Below are 21,728 nucleotides of genomic sequence, written 5' to 3' on the forward strand. Positions count from 1 at the left end.
TGATTAGGAAAGTTTTTTATGGCAGGTGTGCCAGAGCAGAGATCCATGACTACTTTGTACCTTGAGGAAAAGTAGGGCCATTCAAGCCACGAATATAATACCTTTATTAAATATAAATACGGTCATGAATAGGGAGGAATAACCCAAGGAAAAGTACTTCCTCCCTATTCATGACCATTTGTTACAGTCAGTCCTGAAACGCGTATTTGCCGACCGCACAAACTGAAATCAAATTAACGTTACAGTCTATAATTACATCTACAAAATCAACTAGTTAAAACAAGACATGTATGAGAGGGTGATGTATGGCTTTGAAAAATGTCCATGTCAGTGCTGGAACTTAATCTGGTATGAAGCTTCAATTTAATTAGCCTCGAATTAATGAATGGATGTGAGCGGAGATAACATTTTGGATGTGAGCGGTGACGAGCATTTTACTAGCAAATTAAATGCGGTGCTTAGGGATGCACTGATAAACACTGGTCTTATATTTATTTTGAGGTACATGAAAAGAATGCATTCATGAAAAGAATCATTCATGAAGCTATGAAGGAAAAACTATTTCAGACATCTTGCCTTTTACTTTCCCTCTGTGTGGATTGATTTCAAACCTAATCAGATCATCTGCTGTTTACAGTGATAGTAGTAACTTGGGCAGGTGCACCGTCTCTTGGCAAGGGCATAAAAATCCCATGACATCGGCATTTTCTTGCTTTACTGTAATTTACTGCCTGTACCTTAGCATAGCATCTCACAAAATTGAGTACACCATTCCCCCCCCCAATACAGTAAAACTGCACATTTTAGAGTGGTCTTTTATTGTGGCCAGCCTAAGACACACCTGTGTTATCATTATGCAGTCTAATCAGCATCTTGATATGCCACACCTGTAAGGTGGATGGATTATCTCAGCAAAGGAGAAGTGCTCACTAACAGATTTAAACAGATTTGTGAACAATATTTGAGAGAAACAGGCCTTTTGTGTACATAGAAAAAGTCTTACATCTTCGAGTTCAGCTCATTGAGGGCGAAAGTGTTGCGTTTATAATTTTGTTCAGTGTATTAAGCAGCAAGTAAATCTTTATGATGTGTTAAAAGAAGGAGAAAATGGGCAAAGCGTAAGGATTTGAGCGAGTTTGACGAAGGCCAAATTGTGACGGCTAGACAACTGGGTCAGAGCATCTCCAACAGCGTTTGTGGGATGTTCCCAGTCTGTAGTGGCCAGTATTTATTAAGTGTTCTAAGGAAGGAACAGTGGTGAACCGGCAACAGGGTCATGGGCGGCCAAGGTTTGTACCAAGAAAGTTTTTATTTCAGTAGAATAGAAGATCAAATAAAATATTCAATTTCAGCACATATTTTGTGCCACTGTTGAACAAAGCAATCATAAAATCAATATTTCTTAATTCATGTTTTGAATTCTTTTTATTAGGAGCACTTAATCCACCTTTCATTTCATGTAGTTTCTTGCTTACCATTTTCCAATGTGCTCACAGCAGAAAACATTTTCAACTACTCATCTCCGTCCTTCAAATTGTCATATTTTCACTCAAACATTTGAAGAAGAAAAAAAAAAAAAAGATTATTCTGCAAATTAGTCAGGGTACAACAAGTAAGCCAGCGAGAAATGATCACAAACTGATACTAGAACAGAAATAGTAGACATTAGAGATGAGATGAAACACGAAAAAATGGCGGCACAGATTTGCTTTGGTACGAGTCGATATGAGCTAAAGCAGCACCTGTCTAAAGTCACGCTGAGAGAGATCAGTAAACCGAAGTAGTCATAGCAGAATGGAAATGTCACATTTCCTCTGCAGGTTTTAAGTGAGGACACAGATGACTTTGACTAACCTAAGAAAAGTAGTCTCCCTCTATTCATGACCGTTTATAACAGTCAGTCATGAGACGTATTTGCTGAATGTACAAAATGAAATCAAAGTAATGTCACAGATTGTAATCTACAAAATCGACAAGTTAAGACAAGACGTATAGGTCAGATAATGATGTATGGAGTTGAAAACTCCCCATGCCAATGCTTAATCTGGCATCATTTATGTCTCTTCTACGATAAGAAGCTGAAACCGAATTGCTTCCTGAAGTTACAGATGGATGTGAGCAGGGATTCAAAAAATGATATCTTATGTGTATTGCAACCATAAATCAGTGATCTGTGTAGGATTTACTGGCAAATGCAATGAACACGCAGAGGGTTAGGGATGCATCGATTAACACTGGTATTATATTCATAACTAAAATACACTGAAGAGATTGATTTCCTAATTAACAGTGACTAAGCAAAAAAAAAAAAATCTGCATCGTGAAAAGATTCATCTCCATAAAACAAAAAATCTTTATGATGCTTAAGTATTATCTTTAATAATAATAAAGCAACTGTTCAAGCCGTACATGAGGATCTCATTCCTAGCTGCCCAAAGTGGCAAGTTACATAAAAGAAAAAAATTTGAAAAACACAAATTCTATGATGCCCCAGTTTTCTTAATACTAAACCGGTTACTCATTCTGGTATTAATATCATGAAGTATAAAATCACATACTCATGGTATCGATGCATCCCTAGTATTGTTTTGGTGATTATTTAATATCCATTATATTATGTATGTTGTCTAAAAAAAAAAAAAAAAAAACCCCACACATCCTCCATGTGAACCGGCATGAGCTCGGTGTTCGTTTTGCCAAAGGAGCAACATGTCAGTTATGCCATTCCAAGATGCAGGCTGACGACCTGAATCATCCTGATTTGCTTTATCTAGTGTGCAAACAATGGCTTACTTGTGTATCAACCCTGGTCAGCGGAGTTTAAAAAACAAAATGTATTTAATTTTTTTGCACTAAATGGGGAAAAGACCTGGACCCTTGAGCTTGGAAAAGTGGATTTGCCCCGAACCATGTGCCCGACTCCTTTTTTTTTTTTGCATAAATAAACTGGATCTAGACAACGTGGTAGAACTCACCTTGAACAGGAATTCGATACCACGACCATACATGCTAGTGTTCTTTTCCCCTGAACCTAAACAGCCACATATCTGCACACAAAATGCTTTTCTCGTTCACCAAACAATACAACTGGTGTTTAGGGGGTTGATTGGTGGCTTTGGTGAATCAGGTGAATCGCTGTGCACATCTGCGAGTTCAAGTCATGGGGCAAAGGACACAGACAGACTGTTTTCAGAAGGATATGACTGACAGACAGGGAAGGGATTAAATGGAGCAAGTCCAGGATCGAGCTCTGGCTCTTCGTCCAGCTCTTAGGTTTCGAGGCTGAGCAAAGCAACGGTTTAGCTGCCGAAGCCGAAGATGCCCTTGATGTAGCCGGTGAGGCCGCCCTTGCCCTTCTGCTCCACCTTATCATCCAGAGGTGGGAAGGCCACATGGTTGAGGGCCAGATCGAAGAACAGAGGCTTGCACGGGATTGGCTGGAAGTCTGGCGGGAACTGAACAAGGTTGGGCTGCTTGCCGAGGAGGGACGGGTCCAGATGGAAGGTGTCCAATCGTTCAGAGAGAGACTGAGGAAGGAGACGGAAGGATGAGTTTGATCAAAAGATTGGCAAAAACACAATGTGTCAATTTTAAAAAAATGGGTCAGGTAAAGATTTGTACTTCCCATGCTTTCCAAGTTTAACCCAGTGGCTCTTATTTGGATATTGTATGCTTATACCTACTGTTCCAATCATGAAGACTGTTCTGTTCTCATTCACTACATTTTTTTATTTATTTTTTTTTTACTTTTGTCGCGATCATCGCAAGATCGAAAAATCGCAACTCCAAACACTAAGTCGGAGACCATCTGTATATTCTTAAAACGTCAACACACCTGTTGCCTACACCCTTCTATACTTTTCTTTGCTGGACTGTAACAAAGTACCGTATTTTCCGGACTATAAGCCGCTACTTTTTTTCCACGCTTTGAAGCTTAAACAATGAAGCAGTTAATTTATGGATTTTTCCTGGGTTTTTCCCGGTTTCACAAGCTTCATGCCAAAAAACTGAGCCCCATAACATTAGACCAATGAAACTGCCGAACAGGTTCAGGTGAACCAATGAAATTCTTTATATTAAATCAGATGCGCTCCCACTGAACCGGGTCGCACCACATCATAAATATGGATGATGTTCCTCTGACCTGCCGCTCGCACTGTCAACAGGAAAGGCGAATCATTCGTCATGCTGAAAACATCCGGGCATGAAAAAAAGCACTTCACCTGTGTTCTGAGTTTCACGGCATCGGGAGAAAAGCTTCACCGATGGTGATTTTTAAACACACTTTTTCCTGTATCTGAACTTTACTGAAGTATTCCAATTTGGGGAGATTTTACTTTAAATTCACTTATTTTCAAAGTCAAATATTTTAGTCAACATTTTGTGAAATCGGTCGTTCCTTTTTTTTTTTTTTTTTTTTTTTTATGAGTGGATCGAAACCTAACTGGTGAAGCATGCAGAAAGACACCAATCAGGGTAGAGCGCGCACTGTTTTGAACTTGTTTTGCTTGGCGCTTGGTGGTATCTATTTAGCACGAACATACAGTTCAACAGCAAGCAGAACATTTTGAGAGGAACAAATGATGAAAAACTCTTGACTCGAACTTGCCACAACACCATGTCCTTATTTGCACTATTTATTTTTTATTTTTAAGTAGTTAAAAAAAAATAATTAGCCTTTTGGGCTAATGATCAATTTAATAGAGATCAATCAGTATTTAAATAATTCTTATTATTCTATTAATAGATCGATGTAGCGTTGATTAAGCAAGTCTTGGGACAAAAATTATAACAGGAACATTAGAGCCATAATAAATCATAGTAATCTGGATACCAAAGTATATTTGAAGGCAAAAACTTTTGTACTTTTACTCACGTGAAAGTTTAAAGGAAGCACTTTACGTTTACTAAAGTGAAATTTTATTTTACTTAGTGTATCTCTTGAGGCACATACTTTGGGTACTTCTTCCACCACTGATACTTTTATACTGTAGCAATTTATGATCCCACTTGATGGACTGACAAACAGCTACACATCATATGTTAGATGCAATATTTATTGAGTCTTATAATTTTTGAAATTCTTAATGGGAAAACAAAATAGTGCGACTTGTGCGATTTGTAACAGGGAAAAAAGAAAAAAAAAAAGAAAAAGATTTGTCAGGGCAGATCTGAGAGATGAATACCAATACATTGGTGCAGGAGTGCCAGAGATGCCACTTCAGGGTGTGTCTCACATCCATAAATGGTGCCTATTGTTTTTCAGCAATGCTTTTTAACGCCTCTAATAGATTAATAAAGAGGCTGGTTTGGTTGTAAACATTTAATAAGTAATTTGACGTCAGCTGATCGCGCATTGGTCTGGATCCTGCTGACGTAATGAGTAATAAGGCTAGGTGGACTGGATGTGATCTTTCACCCTGAAACAACAACAAACTCAGTAACTAATGCTCCAAGACAAATAAACTATCGATGATCGTGACAAACTGTGCCCCCGTGCCCCCAAAAGACCTTGTATTTCTGCACACCAAATCATAAATCAAACGTGTTCTCTTTTGGTTAAGACGTTCCCCACAGGCCTAATGGGCGTGTCAATTTTTAAAAAATATTTCTAGCAGACTGTCATACCGAGAATGCATTCTGGGTAATAGACTGGTGAAGGTCAGGTAACAGATCAGCATTTCCCTTTGAGAATAATTATTTCCGACCTCCCACACTGACGCGCCCTGTGATATTTATTAAAAACAAGATCTTACAAAAAAGACGGACAAAAAAAAAAACGGATCACCTGACACGATGCAACACTCTACATGATACGGGAGCCCTGCCGTTTAGCAGCACCTTTCACACACATCTCTCTTCATCACACCGGGGTTTGCCCGGCAACATTCCATTGCGCTCCACCCATCGGTAGTGTGTGTGTGTGTGTGTGTGTGTGTGTGTGTGTGTGTGTGTGTGTGTGTGTGTGTGTGTGTGTGTGAGAGAGAGACTTCCTGAATTACACGTCATAAATTTTATATGGTTTTGTGTGTGGTCTATTCATGGCTAGTATTAATTTAGCTTCATGGCTAAAAACGATCATGAAACTATCAAGTCTCAGTAAAAAAAAAAAAAGAAAATAAATAATATTCATAAATAAATATTCACCCAAGCCATAAATCTGAGCATATTCCAGACCCAACAAAACAACTTTGAACATGGCTAAAAACTCTGATGAAACAATCGTTCAGGATCACTGGGTCAGTAAAAGAGATAAATAAATAAATAAAGGAAATAGTTGTTTTTTTTTAAACGTGTACCTTGTTATCTTTGACCTGCTGCTGAGCAGGAGCTTCAGGTATGTCCTCTTTATCTACACACACAAAAGAAAGAACACGTCACGTGACAGAACCATCATTTAGGTAATACCTACATGTGAACGTTCCAGCAGGGATCCGTTACACGCAGCTGAACCACGATGCTCAAACGAGATAAAGACCTACCCAGAATGGCTGCTGCCTGAAGGGAGTACTTCTCAGAGTTGACTTCGGCTATGAGTTCCTGAACATCTGGAAGATCCTTGTAACAATGAAAGGGAAAGGGGGACATCATAGTAAGACAATGGCAAAGGCATTCTTTTCAGAACATAAAAAAAAATACCTCTTGACTAGCAAAGTATAAATAATTCATTTATTCATTTAGCTGTGGGTTTAGTCAGGTTATCTTTTTTTATAGCATCTGTAACTAGTAATTCCTTCACCAACTGTTAATGCTCAATAGGTCAAGATTGTTTTGGGAGCAAAAGGGGGGAATCAACACAATATTAGGCAAGTGGTCAAAATGTTATGCTGCAGGATAATGCTGTGCACAGAGCCAGCTCCATCGTCCCAACTACACGACACTGTTTATCTTATAATGAGCGTCGAAAAAAAAAATTGGCAGTGTGTGAATGCTGTACCTTCAGGCTGTTATTGAGGTTTTTAGCCTTAGACTGGATCTCTCGGGCATACTTCAGAACTCTTTCATACAGAACTAATGCCTCACTCCACTTCTTTACTACGACGTACGACTGGGCGATGAAAAAGCACCTGCACAAGAACAGGACAGGACAAAGACGATCGGTATTTGTATTAACGATAAGAAAAAGAAAAAAGAACAGATAAATGTTTCTAATGTGTGACAAAAGCTGAAGCAGAATTTCAGGCATTTCAGAAATGTGGTGGTATAATCCTGGCTTCAAGTTAAGGCTAGATAACTCTGTAAGGGGTGTGTTGTAATGAGAGAGCACCTACACACACACACACACACACACACCTACACACACCTGTAAGCCTTGTAGACCAGAGTCTTAATGGCCACCTCTTTCTGGAAGGCCTGGTCCTCCTCTAAACCTTGCAGGGTAGACAATTCAGCTAGGCTCTGTCCAAACAAAAACAAACAAACAAATAACACTGGAGAGGTCTTGAGTATTATATATATCAAAGATATATAAAATTATGAAGTTATCCTGAACTTGGTGTATAGGATGTCATTACTTTGTAGTGATTTACTCCCAGTGCACAGACTGGTCAATGTGGGGAAACAGGAAAAGCTGAAGTATTTCAACAAACATGTGACAGGTAAGTGTTCTATTGTATGTTATTTTGTGTCCTTCAATAGTAAAGCAAATAAAAATGTTCAACGATGTAGAAGGTAGATCAATGAACAATTAGGTCCTGCATAGAGGTAACGCTGTGGGAGCCGGACGAGGTCTTTGGAAATCTGTATGCGTGTGTACCTGCAAAATGATCTCGTAAAGCCGGATCAGGTCCTGGGGTCGAGGTCCTCTTTTGTTCTCGTCTGTCTGTGGCTCCTTCAGTTTGGCTTGCAGTGCCTTAGCCATGCTCTCATTCCTCTTCACCACCGTCCATAGCTTAATGTAAGTCAGGTAGCTACACATACACACAATATTACTTTACGTGAGGTGTTATATACACACAAAGTCCACTTACAATTAAAACGATTTGATTTAAAGAATGGAGAGGGAAAAAAATAATAATAATAAAAAATAAATAAAAAAATTATATATATATATTTTCTATTCTGAAGCTGAATTCCAGCACGTGCACAGAAACATGCGCCTTGTTATCAGTTTGCTAATTGTACTAATTGTAACTTTTGTTGTCAGTGATGCTTTATTTCTTTCTGGTCTATTGATTTAAATCTATTCTATCTATTCTATCTATCTATTCTATCTATCTATTCTATCTATCTATTCTATTCTATCTATCTATCTATCTATCTATCTATCTATCTATCTATCTATCTATCTATCTATCTATCTATCTATCTATCTATCTATCTATCTATCTATCTATCTATCTATCTATCTATCTATCTATCTATCTATCTATCTATCTATCTATCTATCTATCTATCCACCCATCCACCCACCCATCTGGCCACCTATCCATCCACTCATTCATTAATTCATCCATCCATCCACTCACTTATTTATTCATACTCCTCCAACATCCATCCACTCACTCACTCACTCCTCCAACATCCATCCATCCACTCACTCACTCCTCCACTCCCTCACTCCCTCCTCCACTCCCTCACTCACTCCCTCACTCCCTCACTCCCTCCTCCACTCCCTCACTCACTCCTCCACTCCCTCACTCACTCACTCCCTCCCTCCACTCACTCACTCCCTCCTCCACTCCCTCCTCCACTCACTCACTCCCTCCTCCACTCACTCACTCCCTCCTCCACTCACTCACTCCCTCCTCCACTCACTCACTCCCTCCTCCACTCACTCACTCCCTCCTCCACTCACTCACTCCCTCCTCCACTCACTCACTCCCTCCTCCACTCACTCACTCCCTCCTCCACTCACTCACTCCCTCCTCCACTCACTCACTCCCTCCTCCACTCACTCACTCCCTCCTCCACTCACTCACTCCCTCCTCCACTCACTCACTCCCTCCTCCACTCACTCACTCCCTCCTCCACTCACTCACTCCCTCCTCCACTCACTCACTCCCTCCTCCACTCACTCACTCCCTCCTCCACTCACTCACTCCCTCCTCCACTCACTCACTCCCTCCTCCACTCACTCACTCCCTCCTCCACTCACTCACTCCCTCCTCCACTCACTCACTCCCTCCTCCACTCACTCACTCCCTCCTCCACTCACTCACTCCCTCCTCCACTCACTCACTCCTCCACTCCCTCCTCCACTCACTCACTCCCTCCTCCACTCACTCACTCACTCACTCCCTCCTCCACTCACTCACTCACTCCCTCCTCCACTCACTCACTCACTCCCTCCTCCACTCACTCCCTCCTCCACTCACTCACTCACTCACTCCCTCCTCCACTCACTCACTCACTCACTCCCTCCTCCACTCACTCACTCACTCACTCCCTCCTCCACTCACTCACTCACTCCCTCCCTCCTCCACTCACTCACTCACTCCCTCCCTCCTCCACTCACTCACTCACTCCCTCCCTCCTCCACTCACTCACTCCCTCCCTCCTCCACTCACTCACTCCCTCCCTCCTCCACTCACTCACTCCCTCCCTCCTCCACTCACTCACTCCCTCCTCCACTCACTCACTCCCTCCTCCACTCACTTACTCCCTCCTCCACTCACTCACTCCCTCCTCCACTCACTCACTCACTCCTCCACTCACTCACTCACTCCTCCACTCACTCACTCACTCCTCCACTCACTCACTCACTCCTCCACTCACTCACTCCTCCACTCACTCACTCACTCCTCCACTCACTCACTCACTCACTCCTCCACTCACTCACTCCTCCACTCACTCACTCCTCCACTCACTCACTCCTCCACTCACTCACTCCTCCACTCACTCACTCCTCCACTCACTCACTCCTCCACTCACTCACTCCTCCACTCACTCACTCCTCCACTCACTCACTCCTCCACTCACTCACGGTGCTGTTCAAATCTGGACTTCCACTGATATAAAATGTGTTTGAAGGAGTTTTAAACCAAATTTAAAAACCAATTCAAACCAGAGCTAAAGAAAAACTTAAATAAAATCAAATCACAAAAGCATCAAGTTATGTATTAAGACATTTAATAAAGTCCTCGGTCACTAGTGCATGATCAATTGCCTTACATTTGCTTCAGGTAAATTGAAGCAGGAAGTACATACCTGTGCAGGAACTGCAGGTTGGAGACTTTTCCACTCTCAGTGCTGTCTGCAGCCCTCTCTCTCTGCTTCTGTCGGGGTCAAAAACACAAACACGGATGTTTCTGAAGTCTGTGGCTTGCCAGTAATTCCTCCTTATTCTCTTTTTTCGCTCGCAACAAGACATTTGCGTGTATATGTGGAAAATCTGTTAGCTTTTACCACATCGGTGCGCAGTTCCTCTCTCACAGCCTGGATGGTGTCTCTGCACTCAGCCAAAAGAGTCTCATACAGGCGCTCTTTCGTCTCATCATTTGCAGCCTGATGGAGAAACATAAAATTATACAGATTTGACACTGAATCACGATATGCTCGAAATCTGCACAAGTTCATCTCTGTTTAGTCGAATTCTGAAGAACAGTGTCCTTAAATAAAGTGACAACAACCAAGAAGCAATTCTTGATTCTGAGTGGTCAAAATTAGCTTTTTTCCTTTTCTTCCCCCAGTAACAGCAATTTACAACCTAGTTCTGGCTACAAGGTCAAAATCTCAGGGATAATGTGCTCGTATGAATTATTGTTACCATGGAAACAACAACTAAATTTAAGTATGAAGTCCTTCCCCAAACCAGAAAGGAATTATGGAATCACTGTTTCGTCCAGATTACAGGAAGTCAAAAGCACCTCTGTTGTGGAGTTCTGAGAATTCTGTTAAAGAGACGGCCTCGTCCACCTCTTCCAAAACAGGGCCTCCTCAAGGAATCTGACCTTCTGGAATTTAAATTCCTGAAATCGAACTCAGAACTTGAACCACCGAGCGCCCGTGCAAGAATGCAGGCTTAACAAAAAAACATTTGAGAAAATCAATCAGCCAAAGCTAAAGAATGAATGCGAGTCGTGTTTAAGCAGGGTATCCGATCACGCAGATAACAGCTGATACTGACGGCAACAGCGTCCAAGTATGTGGTGCCTCGTGATCATGTGATCATCATATGATAACCTGATGTGAAGAGACACTTCAGGTAAGTGCCAAGCCACTAGTGATCTGAGGTTTCGATGTTCCCTGTATTGGATGTTACTCTATAAACAAAACAAAAAAATTCCTCAATGAGATGGAGACGAGGCTTGCAATTAATCCTCCAATTATTGACTAGACTGTGCTGAAAGGTCACGTCATTTAGAACAACAAACCCTGAATACTTAGAATATTCATGGCAAAATGATTACACAAAAACCAACACTTTTTTTGTGTACACTCACTCATTTGTGCGCTGGATCACAATAAATCTACAATTTGATGACACAAACATCCACTTGGTTAATTTTCCTAAACTTTTTAATTAAGTCAAAAGATTTATCTTTATACTTATGTTGTTGGGGTTATATATCTAAAAAATAATAATAATAAAAAAATAATAAGATGATGTAGTTTTCCCTCCCAGTCAAGAGACTGGTGCCATACGTTCTAACGCTCTTCGCTAGTGTTCGATAATTTATATTCCGTACATTTGGGCGATAATTTGGGTTTACAAAACACACACACCCCAATTGGTTGTGGTCAGGTGTGTCACAAATCCACCTCGGTAACACCTCACAACGGTAAGCAAGACTAGGAAAACCAGTTCCACAACCAGAATAAAGAGAGACCAGAATATATATATGAGAGAGAGAGAGAGAGAGAGAGAGAGAGAGAGAGAGAGAGAGAGAGAGAGATTACTTCATGGCATCAGGTTTCATTAGCAGCTTTACAGATTTTATTTATTTATTTGGAACTTGATGTAAAATAGTACCGAACTTCATTACAAAAATTACAAAGTAAAAAAAATTACCGAATCATGAAAATGTGCTAAATGAAATAGAAACATGTTCATTGATTCATTTTATTAATCTCTCCGTGCAGCACTCGCAGTCTCGTGTGTAAAAACACAGCACATAGACTCAGTGATTCGCCTCTAGAGATCGCGGACAGGAACCTGGAAAAACTATCGGTATAGATTTTTGCTGATGGGCGAGAAGATAAGATGCAATCAATACCGATAAATCGGTCGACCACTATTATATATGCATATACATTCATGAAATTTATATTTTATTTGTATATCTATTTCAAGGCAGTGTGTTTATTTCTTTTGGGACAAAAAATAAAAAATAAAATCAATCAATTTTAGCCAAATAAACAGTCAGGAATAAAGTTTTGGATTCCTCATTCATGCCCTCTCTCACACAAACTCAGTGTGCATTTAAACAGTTTAACTTAATGTATTGCAATGGTATCATTTAACTTGCACTAGTGAATATAGCAAATCTGATAAAGGTCCAAGATGAATTTGGCAAAGAAACAATAAGAGAAAGAAAACAGAGAGAGAAAGAAAAAAAAAAAAAAAAGCACCAGAAATTAACACCAACAGCAGAATTATTATTAAGAGACATGCCACAAGCACAATTTACTTACACAATTCTGCTCTAAAAACTATTTAATCAAGTTTATTCCAATAAAGGTAAACTTATTCTACATCGAACTCTCCCCCCCCCCCCCCCACCCCTCACTTTTTTAAAATATTATTATTAGGTATTATTAGGGAAATCATAGCAGTCATTAAAAGGTCTGGGTAACTAATTGGAAGGTTGGGGGTTCAAACCCTGGTATTAACAAGCTGCCCTTCTTGGGCCCTTGAGCAGGGCCATTTACCCTCTGTGCTCCAGGGACCCTGTATCATGACTAAACCTATGCTCTGAACTTAGCTTCCGAACATCACTGGGCAATGCGAAGAAAGACTGTGCCATAAAAAAGTGAAAAGCACCTTCAACTTCAGTTGATTTTTGAGGTTCTACAAAGTCACAAGTTTGTTATATAAATTGACTGAGACTTGATTAACAATAATTACCTCTAGCTCACTAAACTGGTCCTTTGATTAGTTTTATTGCAAAAAAAAATTCCACAAATTATCATACGGTTCCTGAAACCCTACCTTGAAATCAACTAACCCTAACAGTTCAGAGGTGACTGAACAGCATGCCACCAGTCTGAGGAGTGGCACAGGTGTGGTAGATACCAATTTACACCCACAACCGCATACCAGCAGACACGGCCAAACCGATCAGCATAGCATAGAGCACCCCCAAATGGAGAAGACACTGCACTACATTTAGGTAAAAATGTGTGTTTTAGTAGTGTGTATTTTCTAGCCCAAATACCATGCTACTAATAAATCAGAATATTGTGTTTTATTCATGTTTCCTAAACAAATTGATATATTTTATAAAAATGTATATAAAATTATATAAGCGGAATAAAAAAAAATTCTTCTCCTTCTAATCATCTCCTGAAGAAATCAACTGATCTGTCTAATATGCAAAATAATGTTGACCTACTAATAGCTGGATACCATATTTTGGTTGGGCAAAAATAATGATAATTTTTTTTGTAAGAGCCTGTATCCTGTTCTAAAAGAATTGATTGGGACCAACCAACCAAGACTCAATCCTTCTGGCAAGTGATACAGACTGAACAAAAACAAGGGATTGCCAGACTGGCACAGTGTAAACCAACGTGGTGTTCAAATGTTACACACTTTATTTATAGAAACATTCCTGCTGCTACTGCAAAAATGCAGTGTGAATGAATGAGCTGTGTGAAAAGTGAAACAAGATAATCTTGGATTTTGTTTACACGGGGTGTACAATGACCCAGGGTTAACCTTTTCTAGTGTGAAAAGCCCCTTGGTGTATTAGTGAATAAGCATATAGACAAAAATCTAATTAGAATAAGCAGTGTGCAAAATTCATTGGTCCTCACCTGTGCGATGGCAGCCTCATTGTCAGCCAGCCCCAGGAGAAAGATTCGGGCTTTGTCGATTTTAACAGGAACGGTGCGACCCCTCCACTCCACCTCACTCATGGTGGCTGACTGCTTCGCTCGGGTCTGAGTAATCAACGCCTGGAAAAAGATGAGGGTGATGATTGAGAAACTAAGTTTCCTCATTTTATTTTGGGTCCTGTCATTTCTACATCAAACCAGTTCCATTAAATAAACTTGCATTGTTGTTTTATTGGGTTTTTGTTTCATCCAATTCACAATATTGGTACAAATGTCATGTATTTAAATTTTTTGTTGCCTTTATAAAAAAAAAATAAAAAAATTTATAAATATGTGCAACTGGATACAGAAGTCCCAAAAGGCCATGAATTATATATATATTTTTTCTTTTTTATTCCTTGTGATTGAAGAAAAAAAAAAACGAGTTGTTCTCTCGTGGTCAGTACTTAAATTTTTCTGTGCATTGGGCATAAGAGCATGTTTAAGAGGCAGCATCATGCCTCACATGCCTGCTGCCACAAATGGTTATGGTTATTATCCATGATGCTGCCTTTACAAGGCAGTGATAACAAGAAAACAAGATATAAAAAAAAAAATAATTAATGCATGGCCTCCTAGGTCTTCCCTAACTGGACTCTTATCACCAAAATAAATTCCTTTTAAAAGGAAAAATAATTGGTGATAAAGCTCTTCATGATTCTGACATACAGTAATCCCACAGCTTTACCACGGTTAAAATCTCGCACCCCCGGTTTATCGCGGAATTGCATTTGCCACATAAATAATTGAGCACGTTGCTAATGAGCAGTGGGTTACAGAGATGAAGATCCTTAGCACCATCTAAGAAAAACAAAAGTGTTCATGTCTAATGTTTAGCTGACATGTAGGTTCCAACTTCATCTGAAACCATTAACACCACACACACATTATAAGAGGTCACCACAGCTGATCAGCCGTCTCCACACTACTCTGTCCTCCACATCTGCCTCTTTCAAACCAACTACCTCCATGTCTTCCTCACCACATTCATAAACCTCCTCCTTGGCCCTTCTCTTTTCCTCCTTCCCAGTGGCTCCATCCTCAAACCATCTCAATCGGGCCTCTCTCACTGTTTCCAAAACGTCCTACATGCGCTGTTCCTCTAATAAACTCGTTTCTAATCCTGTCCATCTTCGTCACTTGCCAGAGTAGAAAATAAATTACATTATATAGACAAAATGTTTGTGGACACCTGGCCATAAGATTCCTATAAACATCCCATTGCACATTTAGTCCACATTTGGTGTTATGATACAAGTTCCACTTGTCTGGGAAGATGTTTTACTAGATTTTGGAGGGTGTTTATTGAGATTTTTCCAAGATTCATCCAGCCACAAAGGTGCTAGTAAAGGTGAGGTCAGTAGGGTGAGAAGGCCTGGGGTGCAGTCAGTTTCAATTCATCCCAAAAGACGTTCAGTAGGGTTGATGTCACTAAAGACATTTATGTTCCCCCATCTTTGGTGGTAACAGTTTGGGGTAAAACTGGCATATGGCTGGAAATTGAGATGTCCCAATACTTTTGTCCATACAATGTATATCAATTGAAGAATGATATGCTTTTATTGTTTCTAATTACATCTAACACTGTGGATGAACCCAAAACACGATATTGATACATCACAATATATTAATAAAAACAGGACTCAACAATCGATTTTCCTGCTTCTCATACACGTTAATAAGACAAAAATAAGAAGCACATCTTGATAGGACCAGTGCTCGAATTGAGGGGGGATCCAGGACCCCACATAAGGCATTAGGGAGTAAAACATAGACTTAGGGGGGTCTCCAAAAAGATTTAATTACACAACAACTGGGGATCCCCAGTAAGACTTGACTCAATTCGAGCACAGGATGGGAATAGGACTATCTCTGCTCGACCTTGGTTTTGGGAATTTCTTGCAACTACAATGGGGAAAATTTGAATACTGACCTCAAGCTTTTCAGCCATCATGCCTCCGCCACCTCCTGCACTCAGTCTCATTTGCATGAGGTCATTTATAGCGTTCTGGTCACCTTTAAAATAAAACAAACAAACGAGATGAAATATAAAATCAGCCAGTATAAATCATAGTAATTAAAGTGTCTCTGAAAAACTTAATTATAAGCACAGTATTGTTATTGAGTCTTCAGCTCAATACCAGCTGGCAGTTTAGGCTACATGTTGGCACGCAGACCAAAACCTGCTAACAAGTGCACTGATTGGAGAGGCTTGTGGTGTTCAATGCATGTTTAAGCAATTCTTTGTATCACATCTTATTAATTAAGTCTTAGATTTAATTAGATAATGGCAGGGAAAAAAAGAAAAACAGCCAAACATGTCAGCCAATAAAATCTGCCTCAACTATCAGCCATCAACTGCCCCGATTTCTAAATATCGGTAAACCCCCTAGTCGACCTCTAATTGCAAGTGTATTACAAGGGTTCAGGCCCAGCTCTCCCCCCGGGACCTGATTATTACAGTAATATTGCATCAAACCATTATTACTACTGGTATAACTGATAAGATGATGAAGATTCCTGTCTAAAAAGTCTTGAGCAGATGTAAAAATACATAAACAAAAAATAAAGAAAGGAAAATCATTAAAACTAGCAACAGTGTTGAAGATTGCACATACTCGATGAGTATTGTTTGGTAGTGTTTGTCAAATGACTGTGACAAAGCAGTGTGTATTAAGTGTGTGCTTGTGCAGGTCTCACCGATGTTGTATGCACAGTAGCGGATGTTGGGTGAAATCTCCTCCACTCTCTGGTGGTAAAGAACCGCCTGCTCCTCAGTGAACGCACTCGCCAGCTTCAGGTAGATCGTCCTGCAAGACCGACCGGCATACCAACCATCATACAAACGCAAACCAATCAAGTGCGGATCATGTTCTCAATATAAATTGAGCGTATCGTATGCTCAAGTAGCGAAAATACAGTTGCTAGGCAACTGATGTCAAAGTATCCTCTTAGAAATGACGCCGTAAAAGCACCATGACAGTCAAAAATCAGTCAGGAATGTAAAACGACACAAGAAGGTGGTGTTCAGGGGGAACCGTATCGTAAACACGGCATCGTTTAAACGCAGCGTGTGCCCCTACGGCGGTTTTCCAGGGGAAAATCATCTAATGTTTGCTAGCAGATGCTGATAAGCGTGATCAAATATTAATCCTGGAGTTGGTGTAAGAAAGGAAACACTCACTTGCACTTGTTGAAGGCCTCCATAGCAGATTTCCACTCCTGCAGTTCAAACTGGACCATGCCGGTCAGGTAGGCAGAGTACGCCTGCACACACAGACAAGAACATTGGTTCTGTAATTGACACCGAACTGAACAAATAAATGTAACAAATCACAGGCCTGTAGCCCCAGGACATGCGGATGTGAAGTTCAACAACCACCGAAACATTTAAACAGGACGATCAAGATCCAGACTCATTATCCCTGAATAACAGATGATCGTTTCCGAATGATGCACACAGTTATAGCAAAATGGTTTGCTGAAGACACCTTTTATTCAATAGAGGAGGTGGTAGTTTAATGTACTTTGAATCCGAAGGTCTTGGGTTCAAATCCCAGTCACACCAATCAGCTGATTTTCAGTCCCATTCACCTGATTTTGAAGCAGGTGATGGAAAAAAATGTAATGAAAAGAAGAGAAAGGCATGGAATAGAAAAGAAAGAATAGGAATGGAACAAAATGCAAAAGAATGAAATTAAAGGGAAATTCAAGATAGAGATGGGAATGAAGTGGAACGGAAAGGAATAAAAAAGTTAGAACTGAATAACAAGGAAAGGAATGAAAGAAAAGAAAGGAAAGTAATGATAAGAAGGGAAGAAAACCAGATAAAAGTTAAGCAATAAGTAAGCAATAAGTACTGATAACTGGAGAACTTCTGCTTGTGTTTGGTTCAGATCATGGCTAAATGTAAAGGTACCATCTGCTCAACTGACTTGTGGACAGTGAATCAGCACAAGGATGAAAAAATGCAATATGAACACACAGGCTCAAGCGCACTCTTTTAGACTGTCAGAATCGGTTCTTTAAAGCATATACTCACATTTATACACTAATGTCATGATGCTCGAAAACAGATCAGATGGAAGCATGATGTGTATGTGAACATGCTAGGAGTGACCCTGAACAAGCAAAGGTTTAATGCTTCGATAGGAGGAGTCTGAATCGACTACCAATCTCGCAGAATCTTTGAAGGTGTGTTATGAAATGAGGATCATACCATTCTGGTTATATGTGCTGAATGTTTCGCATAAACCTACTGGTTTTCTCCAAATAAATTCATATTACCCCATAGTACCCCTGAAGCCGTGGCACAAACAAAAAATGGACTGTCATATTTACCTGTTGTAAATGTGGATTTCAGCATTATGATGTCATCATCTCAGAAAAACCACATTAAAAAAATCGTTCCTGCCAAAAATCGAAGCTCCAGGTCACAAATCAAGCCATAAATCAGAGGACTGATGGAAGACCCTGTAAGATGACAATCCTCCTCAGCTGCTCCCTAACCCAAGAAATCTACATCATTTCAGAGCCCCACAGAGCAAGATACAGCATTTAGATGAACCTGGTTACCTGGGCCTCTAGTTTGGTCTTGGCGTCGACGCGATGGCTCTCACACAGCTTCTCCAGCTTCTCTCCGTGCTTGGCAGCTTTACGGAGACGCGCCATCAGGTGGAAGCGTTTCCTCAGCTCGGTGTTGGCCTCCTGCTTCAGCTGCATGGCATAACTCCACGCCCGCTCGGCTTCCATCACGACCAGCAACAGATATCTGGCAGGGAAAAGGACAACATATATTATTCGTGAAGAAGAGAGTACAAAAGCAGTTGATTTTATTTTACCCCCTTGCAAGAACAAAAAAACATTGATATCACATATACACTTTATGTAGCAACTAATTATTTCCTCTCCTTGTTTTTCCTTAACCCGGGCTGTGGAATTTAACTCTAGTAGAATATTTAAAATAACGTAATGTGGGTTACAGAGCCCAGATACACTATATAAAAAAAAAGTACTGTGACACCGAGTTTCCCAGCCTTATGTGGTTCCTTCCCAAACTGTTACCAAAAGGTTGATTGCACACAATTGTATAGGGTGTCTTTGGAGGTGGTAGTATTAAAGCCAGCTCCATGAAGATATACTTTATGTAGGTTGGAGTGGAAGATTTTCAGCTATAGAGCTCTGACATCAACTTTAGTAAACACATTTGGGATGATCCCACCCTACATCAGCACCAGACGTTCTAACAACATTTTACACAATACAGATTTGTTAACGATAAGGATTTGTTCTATTTATGAGAACAACACGGTGCATTTTCAATCTCTTTTTGGAACAACGGTGAGACCAGTTACTTTGTGTTCTCACTTCAACTGCGGCAGGTAAAAACAGTTATTTTTCATTCTTGAAGTGAATAAAAATAATAATAATAAACAAAACAAAAGGCTTGTTGTGTTATGCAAAAACAAACAAACAAACAAAGAAATCCTCTGTCCTAAAGTTTGTTAGGAAAATGTTAGAGTTCCTATCTGTATTCTCTGTTATCATGTTAAGTCCTTTAAGAAAGATTTGGGAAAGGGATATGGGACAAACATTAACTGATGACAAATGGCTCTATATATGCCAGGAGGATTTTCATAAAAATAAAGCTTTGAGCATGAGCAAAACACATTCATATACAAAATACATCTTACCCCAGTACGCCTCCATAAAATGTACCCGAATGTGTCTAAGCGGTGTTTTAGATGTAAATCTAAAATAGGAACTTTGATGAATCTATTTTGGGACTGTAAGAACTACAACTATATATTTACTAAACTGCAAAACAATTATTAGATTTCTCTAAAATTCAATTTCATTACTTATTTGCCAAAGAAATGTATACTTATTTCATGGTCATCACCACAGGTACCAAATTTAAAGCCGTGTTAAGCACAAGCGGGTGATCTTCTGCCTTTGGAAAAACTTACATATGAACCAAATTATTTTGGCAGATATGGGCCCCTTTGTGGGATTTACTTGAACATGCAAGACCCTCGCCCTGACCTTTTTTTTCCCCTCTATATTTTGATTCACCCTTTGCTTTTCCATAGTCACTGTCTTATATTAACAATACATTGTTATTATATTGTGATTAATATGTTTGAATGCATGCTGTGTGTGGGTGTTGACTGATCATCTCTGTTTGTTGTTTTGGTAAAAATTTAAAAAGAAATCAATAAAACAATTTTAAAAAATTTTGCGTTTTTTTAATCTGAAAAATACTACAAGTTTGACTATACAATTCTCACCGGCTGTCTGACAGGATCTCCACGGTCACTTTTTTGCCCGTGAACTTATGCCGGTTGCCCATTCTGAAGCCCAGAGTTTTCCGCAGACGGCGCAGTCTTCTGGAACAATATCCCCTTGAGGAAAAAGAAAAAAAGGAATGTCAAAAATCCCTGCTACAGTCGATGTACAAAAGTAACTAATCATGGTGTTAAACCCTCACCTGTAGCGCTGATAGTCTCCATGCCGGAGTCCATGCTGCTGCTGGGACTCTTTAATGATCTGGAGGACTGGAAGAGGAGGTTAAGAAAAAAGCAGGGACATACTGCCTGTTCTGGTCTTCAAGTACAACAGTGGTCAAAATTCAACTGGATTATCCATCATCTGGCTAAACTTCTAACATCTTCACAGAACATCATTGATCTGATCAATGGTGATCTGATCACCATTTAAAGGCATTTCCAGATCATAAAGTAACTTCTAACAGAAATAAGAACCCCTAACACTACCACGGAAAAATCATATTAATAATCAGTAGCACTGCCATCTAATTTACACCAATTAAAACTAAATTAAACCAACACTAATTGATTTCTAACCCAAATGACACGTATGCCTAAGCGTAAACCCCTCAGGGTCCCAATTAAGGAAATAGGGCACTAGGTAAAGTGCACAAGTCATTACTACTAACACACTACGTAGTGCGCGTGTATAGGCAGCACAGAGATATTTGGGCACAGCCACAGTCATGCTGGCTAACGAGTCAGCTGAACTAAAATAAAGAACCGCAATACGTTTCTAAAACCGCGTCTTTCATTCGAGAAGGATACTTTCCAGGGCAAGACCCTCGTCCACAGTCTTCTCCTTGTTTTCCTCCATCGATGGTGCTTTCGTTTCATTCGCCTTTTCCACGGCCATCTTCCCCCCCGTTATGTAGAACACGTCTCGTAAAAAAAAAGAAAAACGGATAGAGAAAATACTTGACCCGGAAATACACACATAAAAAAGCGCAGAGGCGTGGTCAAAGGGTTCAATTAGTTTATTCGATTAATAATTACTACATAAAATGGGTGTTCATAATGTATACTAAATATATATAAACCAGAATAAAAACGAAATAGAAAATAAGACTTTTTTTTGTTAACGCCTTATTTATTTATTTTTTTAGATGCTGATTGGATACGTCAGATGTCATTCATATCCACCCCGGAACTGAGAGAAGGGGGAGATCGGATTTGTCTAGTTAACCGATCATAGCGAGGATAACGGGCTACTTTGACCAATCATAAATAAGGGGCGGGTTTTAGGGGAATATGCCTGGACTAATTCATTAATTTATTCACTCATCCTGGATATAATGCAGATGATGCAAAAGCTGAAACCACACAAACGTGGACCGTCATTTTTTAAATGGAAGCTCACAATAAAGTTTGATAACTGATATGGAAAAAAACATCATTATACCATAATAATTTTTCTAA

General features: G+C 39.9%; 1 protein-coding gene across 1 annotated transcript; it reads right to left on the bottom strand.

Annotated features, from left to right (window-relative positions):
* Positions 1-1,398: 1,398 nt before the first annotated feature.
* Positions 1,399-21,235, bottom strand: srp68 (signal recognition particle 68). Its single transcript, XM_083559675.1, has 16 exons — positions 21,078-21,235; positions 20,471-20,537; positions 20,271-20,384; positions 18,556-18,751; positions 17,165-17,247; positions 16,681-16,790; positions 15,914-15,996; positions 13,921-14,061; positions 10,348-10,446; positions 10,150-10,217; positions 7,757-7,910; positions 7,304-7,398; positions 6,938-7,067; positions 6,483-6,558; positions 6,300-6,352; positions 1,399-3,527 (listed from the first exon to the last, which is right to left on the bottom strand). The coding sequence occupies exons 1-16, from the start codon at positions 21,163-21,165 to the stop codon at positions 3,300-3,302; spliced, it is 1,785 nt and encodes a 594-aa protein (XP_083415801.1). The 5' UTR covers positions 21,166-21,235; the 3' UTR covers positions 1,399-3,299.
* Between the last annotated feature and the right edge of the window lie 493 nt (positions 21,236-21,728).

This window comes from Silurus aristotelis, assembly GCF_946808225.1.
Source record: "Silurus aristotelis genome assembly, chromosome: 2".
Classification (NCBI taxonomy): Eukaryota; Metazoa; Chordata; class Actinopteri; order Siluriformes; family Siluridae; genus Silurus; species Silurus aristotelis.

Excerpts from the sequence above, each read along its gene's own strand:
- srp68 (XM_083559675.1), bottom strand. The coding sequence starts at position 21,165 with ATGGCCGTGGAAAAGGCGAATGAAACGAAAGCACCATCGATGGAGGAA. Across the intron at positions 17,248-18,555 it reads AGACCAAACTAGAGGCCCAG|GCGTACTCTGCCTACCTGAC; the intron begins GTAACCAGGTTC and ends CTGTGTGTGCAG. Across the intron at positions 15,997-16,680 it reads CTACTGTGCATACAACATCG|GTGACCAGAACGCTATAAAT; the intron begins GTGAGACCTGCA and ends TTTATTTTAAAG.